The sequence below is a fragment of the Cucurbita moschata genome, unplaced genomic scaffold, assembly GCF_002738365.1.
Source record: "Cucurbita moschata cultivar Rifu unplaced genomic scaffold, Cmos_1.0 Cmo_Scf00003, whole genome shotgun sequence".
In the NCBI taxonomy this organism is placed as follows: domain Eukaryota; kingdom Viridiplantae; phylum Streptophyta; class Magnoliopsida; order Cucurbitales; family Cucurbitaceae; genus Cucurbita; species Cucurbita moschata.
The window spans coordinates 3513326-3519325 of record NW_019268519.1 but is presented as its reverse complement, the minus strand read 5'-3'; the positions used below and the strand labels follow the sequence as shown (position 1 = coordinate 3519325).

The following is a 6000-nucleotide window of genomic DNA, read 5'->3' as shown; positions in this document are numbered from 1 at the left end:
TTTTTTTTTTTTTTTTTTTTTTTTTTTTTTTTTTTTTTTTTTTTTTTTTTTTTTTTTTTACCTATTTTACTCAAGATTAAAGTTACTAGGTGAAATTCTATTCATTGATAGTGATTCAAATCAATTATATGAATGGATGAAAAGGGTAAATTCGTAATTTGACATCAACTAATTCAATAATTTTGATAACCGGAAACTCAAATATTACAATTTTTTTTTAGTTATTTTTCATTTAAACTATTTTTTAAAAATAAGCTGCCTGTCACATTTAAAAAAAAAAAAATTGATATTTGGGCTCGTACATGGGCTGGGCTTGTGGCCCATTAGAACTCAGTCGACCACTGTCGACATTGCCGTCTTCGACACCCACTCGGTTCCAATGTCGACTTTTGATATTTCGACGTGCAAAATTACACGTCATTTTTATTTATAATTATGACGTCATAATTTTTACAAAAATCAATGTTATAACTTTTTTTATTTATAAACTACAAAGACGGTAATTACATTATCCGCTAAATTATGTCAAGTATTAATAACTTTTTTATTCTAATATTTATCTCTAGATTTTAGATAAATTTGATAATAAAAAAAAAGGATAAGGCCCTTAAATAATTAATTAATTAATTTCTTTTCTTAGAGTTTCGTCAAAGTTTTGAAAATATTAAAAAAATGACAAAAATAAGTCAAATAGATTTAAAAATTTGGATAATAATGATATCAAACTTAATTATATTTTTATATATTTTTGTTAACGTTGTTGATTTGTTGTACTATTTTTTACCTTTTTCGACTGATAGAAAGACGGTCAGGAGCTAGAAATAGTAGGTAAGACGAGAGTTGTATATAGCTATGATGATCCTAGATGAAATTAAAATAATTTAATATATTTCAAAATTAAATTGAATTATGTTAAATTAGAAATGTTTTTATATTTTAATTTATGGACTAAAAAAATATTTTCCCCTAATTATTATTAATGTTGGTATATCTATCCATTTCAATTACAGCTGGACAATTGAGCCATAAATTCTTCATCATCATCATCATATATATATATATAAAGATGTGTTTGACGATTCTCTGAATTGAATCTCTCTCCCAGTCATCGAATCATCACAAGAAGCTTTGATTTGAGTATCGATTCTACAGGGGTTGGAGCCTGGAAGTGGAAGATATCCACCATCAATGAGGAAGGGAGGCTTAAGCAACAATCTCGACCTCAAACTCAGTCTCCCTCAAGAAGACCAATCCATAGCCAAGTTCCTGTAATTTCTCTCTCTCTCGCTCTCTCTGTTTGTGTGTGTGAGTGTGTGTGTGAGTAATGGAATGTTCTGATGAATCTGGAATTTGGATTTGTTATTCTTGTGTAGAACGCAGAGCGGCACGTTTAAGGATGGTGATCTGCTTGTAAACAGAGATGGAGTTCGGATTGTTTCTCAGAGCGAAGTTGAAGCAGTAAGATATCTCAGTTTTAGAGCGTAGTTTCTTCAGTGGACGATAATGTGCTGTAGTTTTGATACTTTGCTTGGGGGTTTTAGGCTTTTAGCGTTTTAGCTTTTCGATTATGCGATTTCTTGTTACATAGGACGTCTTTGATTCTGTTTCTGTAGCATCAAGGTATTGATTATGGAATTATGGATCCTTATACTCGACCGTATGTGCTGTACTCATTTCAGTAACCAGGGAATGGATATCTAATTTGGCTTAGAGAGTTAGAGTTGTTACTATCTTCTCATCAACTAACGAATAAATGAAGTATATATCTGTAACAACTCAAGCCCATCGCTAGCAGATATTGTCCTTTTTGGCCCCTCAAGGTTTTTAAAACGCGTCTGCTAGGGAGAAGTTATAAAGAATACCTCGTTCTCCTCCCCAGTTGATGTGGGATCTCACAATATCACACCAGATTCCTTCGTTAAACTTGTTTGTTTTTAGACATGGGGAGAAAATGGAAAAAGTGGTTGGTTATGTTGTATTACTAACTATGTTATGCGTAATGGGATACTAACTTGTTTTTTTTGTCTGTCTACCTGTGCGTTCAGCCACCTCCGATTAAGCCTACAGATGATCAGTTGAGTTTAGCGGACATAGACACAATTAAAGTCATTGGAAAAGGAAATGGTGGAACTGTGCAATTAGTTCAGCACAAATGGACTGCTCAGTTTTTTGCATTGAAGGTATTGCACTGCACGGCTTAAACATTATCTTCTTCCCAAAATTTATGTGCTTCTGACTTGTGAGCCTTATAGACTATATAGTGTTGGTGCTTCAAAAAATGGCTAGATAGCATGATTTCTGTTTCAGTCTTTGTGATCATGAAATTTTCTGCAAGGCTTCCCTTCCAGTATCTTAATGATCATTATATTGAAAGTCTATGATTTTTGAAGGACTAACTCCCCTTCATCTGTTTTTGCATTTTTTTGAATCTAACATATTCCTTAGCTATTTCAACATTGCTTTCAAATCATGTTTTATCTCTGAGTTGTTTTAAGAAAGATCAAGTGCATATACATTTCAACAGAATCTAAGGATTTATATCATTCCAAGTACTTTGACGCTATTTTTAGTAAGGTCTTATAATTTCATGGCAACTGTAGCATTCGGTGATTTCTTTATAGAAGTTTAAGGACTTTAATAGATGGAATTTCTGGACATAACTTCATGTGAGCAAAAAGCTGTTTAATAAAAGAAGATATAATTTTCCTTCACAGTTTGAATCAAAAACCCTGTATCAAATCTACTCTACCATCTCAACATTTAAGGAGTTGTTTTGGTGAACTAGTCAGTCAATGAGCGTTAAGACAAACTGTTTCACATTCCTGTCTGTACTCTTCCCATTAGATATTTTAGAATCAAATTTCAGCATTAATTAGCCCAAAACTAAGAAATTATCAATATGTTTTCTTATCATATCAGTTCCTATCCTCTTTCAGGTAATTGAGATGAAAATTGAGGAGTCTTACCGCAGGCAGATTGCTAAAGAACTGAAAATCAATCAATCAGCACAGTGTCCCTATATTGTTGTCTGTTACCAATCTTTCTATGATAATGGGTCAATATATATCATTTTAGAGTACATGGATGGTGGATCTTTAGCTGATTTTCTGAAAAAGGTTAAAAAAATTGAAGAACCATATCTTGCTGCCATTTCTAAGCAGGTAGGTGCAAAAAAGTCCAGCTTGGATATTGAGAATTTGTTCTTTTACTTCATTTACTTTTCCACTAAAGGAGATAATTGTAGACTTCCTTTTAACCCCTTTCCTCTTCTTCAGGTGCTGAAGGGGCTGATGTACCTTCACCATGAAAGACACATCATCCATAGGGACTTGAAGCCTTCTAATTTATTAGTAAATCATAGAGGGGAAGTCAAGATTACCGACTTCGGTGTGAGTGCGATTATGGCAAGCACAACTGGAGAGGCTAATACTTTCGTTGGCACATATAACTATATGTCTGTGAGTATCAATTCTCAATATATTCACATAAATACAATGCTTTCGCTGTTTGTCTTCCTTTCATTTTTTCTGGTAAGAGCTGTACATTTTTTTCCATCTATATAACCTATGTGTATAATAGCTTACTGGTGTGTCTATGCATTGTTACTTATAGCCAGAGAGAATTGTTGGAAATAGATATGGCAAAAAAAGTGACATTTGGAGCTTGGGGCTGATATTACTTGAATGTGCAACCGGCAAATTCCCTTATTCTCCACCCGAGAAAGATGGAGGATGGGGTAACTTTTATGATCTTATGGTAGCCATTGCTGAGGGCGAACCTCCTTCTGCTCCAGCCGACCAGTTTACTCCCAACTTCTGTTCCTTCATTTCTGCATGGTAAGGATCTGATTTTTCCTGGGGTCTTGACAGCCTAACTCCAAACAACCCTTTTCTAAAGAATATGCCAGTTATTATATGAAATATGAGTAGGAATTTATATCTCTAAGTAGGCATTTTTTTTTTGGTACTCTAGCTTATTTCAATTCCTTTACGTTATGAGATTGCTAACTCAGACACTGATTATCTTTATGAATATCAGTTTGCAAACGGAGCCGAAGGATAGACTGTCAGCACGTGAACTTTTGGTATATATTTCTTCCTTCCACATGTTGATAAGAAAGATGTCAGCATAATAGAAAAGATAAATCTGAAATATTCTTCTCCTTTTGTGTGATTTTCAGGAACACCCTTTCGTCAACATGTATGAAGATACAGATATTGACCTGTCATCTTACTTCAATGATGCAGGGACTCCACTTGCAACGTTCTAAATTTGATCTGGTATGATATGGAACTACATTCCATTTAAGACTTACTCTTGATATCTTTCTGTATCTGGTTGAGTGTAAGGCGATCTTTTCTTTGCGATGGAATCTATCATTTGGTGTAATTAATTCGGAATTTCTCGGATTTCATGTTTGCATGCCAAACATGTATTTAGCTATGTTTTCTCTTTTGGCCCTTCTATGATTTATTTCTCAAAACCAAGTATCTATCCCCCAATGCTAGTGAGAGATTCTTTTGCTGTCAGCTCTGCCAGTTCACAATGTTGGGCATCTTGAATATTCAAATTTGATTCCCCAGCATAACAATGTGTATGATTTGTGTGTATATGCGATATGATTAAATCAAGGACGCCAGCTTTGTCCAGGACAAGTGGCTGAAGTAATATTTGTACAGCAGCATATGAGAAATGTATGAACTCGCTAGACGAGGCTTCAAAACCTGTGCATGAAAGCTGTTTAAAACTTGTATAATAGGTGAAAAGGGTTCAAAATTGATGAAAGTTAGAAACATGATAATGTCCCAAGATGGCCCACATAAGCTTCTCTATCACTGTTTCTCGCTCTAGCTTAACCATTATCTGTTCATGCTAATGATGCTATCATTTTTATTGTTTTCATTCATTCTCTGCCTCGTACACGATAATCTCAATTGTTGGCTGCTTTTAAGGCTTGCAGGGGATGGACAAGGATTACGCCGCCATCTCACATTCTCCTGAATGCTGCTTGTTTTACTTCAGTTTGTCTGATTGAAAGAGGCGTTTCAATCAGAACTGGATGATTGTTGTTCCTTTATTGGTCACATTTTAGATGGGGTTCTGATCCTTCTTGAGGATGATTCAGAAGGATACCGGGAGGTTATGTTGTGCAAAGAGATTTCACATCGTGGCCTTTTCTTGTAAGATTTTGTAATCCCATTCTACTACTTACAATGTAAAATTTGGAGCATCAATGATATTAAATACATGTTATGACACAAGCACTGTGCATAAATTTTAATCCCCATCCAACATTTCTGGTTTATATCGTTATCTGAAGTTGAATTTGTGCATGTAGCTTCTAAAGAATATAGGGATGGCATTAAAAAGACCGTTGAATAGAAAAACTTTTGCCTATCTAAATATAACTCAACTGATTTGACAATGATGTTAGGAGTTCAAATATCCTCCCATGTTGAACTAAAAAATTAAAAATTTCAATGAATAGTTGCAATTGAACATTCATTTTGGATTAAAGTGGATGTTCAAGGAAAAATAATGCATTTATGATAAGAAATGTTAAAAGTTCTAGTATGGGGTTCACAACTTCAAACTACTTGGGTATCCTTGTCGAACAAGACTCGAACATAACATGCTCGGACGAGCAGGAATCCTAACAGTTACAGTTTCTCTACAATTATTCAGTATACAACTGGACATATGGTAAAACTGACAAAAGTGAGTAGAGATTCATTGATAGAAAGAAGTACAGAGCCAAGGAAAGCCTAAGAAAGTATACCCTTAGGTGACTACATATACGAGGAACTGACCATTGCTCATCCGCGGATTTGAACGAGTGTCATGTGTAAAATCATACCGACTCGGAACATCCTCCAGGATTAGAATTGACTAACTAGTTTTTTCAGATCTATGTTCCTGCAGGTAGTTGAACTTTCAGTGTTTCTATATTTCCTTCTAAAATAACATTGATCAGCATTGACAATTGGATGAAAATGATAA

The 6000-nt window shown here is 34.4% G+C and overlaps 1 protein-coding gene across 2 annotated transcripts; it reads left to right on the top strand.

The window, feature by feature from the left end:
* The first annotated feature begins 1063 nt into the window (after positions 1 to 1063).
* Positions 1064 to 5287, top strand: LOC111441227 (mitogen-activated protein kinase kinase 2-like). Of its 2 annotated transcripts, none has more exons than XM_023078212.1 (9): positions 1064 to 1268; positions 1374 to 1458; positions 2046 to 2180; positions 2937 to 3161; positions 3276 to 3458; positions 3613 to 3836; positions 4039 to 4084; positions 4181 to 4280; positions 4961 to 5287. In XM_023078212.1, exons 1-8 carry the CDS (start codon positions 1189 to 1191, stop codon positions 4268 to 4270), a joined length of 1068 nt encoding a protein of 355 aa, XP_022933980.1. In that variant the 5' UTR covers positions 1064 to 1188; the 3' UTR covers positions 4271 to 4280; positions 4961 to 5287. The 2 variants fall into 2 exon arrangements, with proteins under 2 accessions (XP_022933980.1, XP_022933979.1); XM_023078211.1 differs by having other exon boundaries at positions 4953 to 5287.
* Positions 5288 to 6000: the final 713 nt, after the last annotated feature.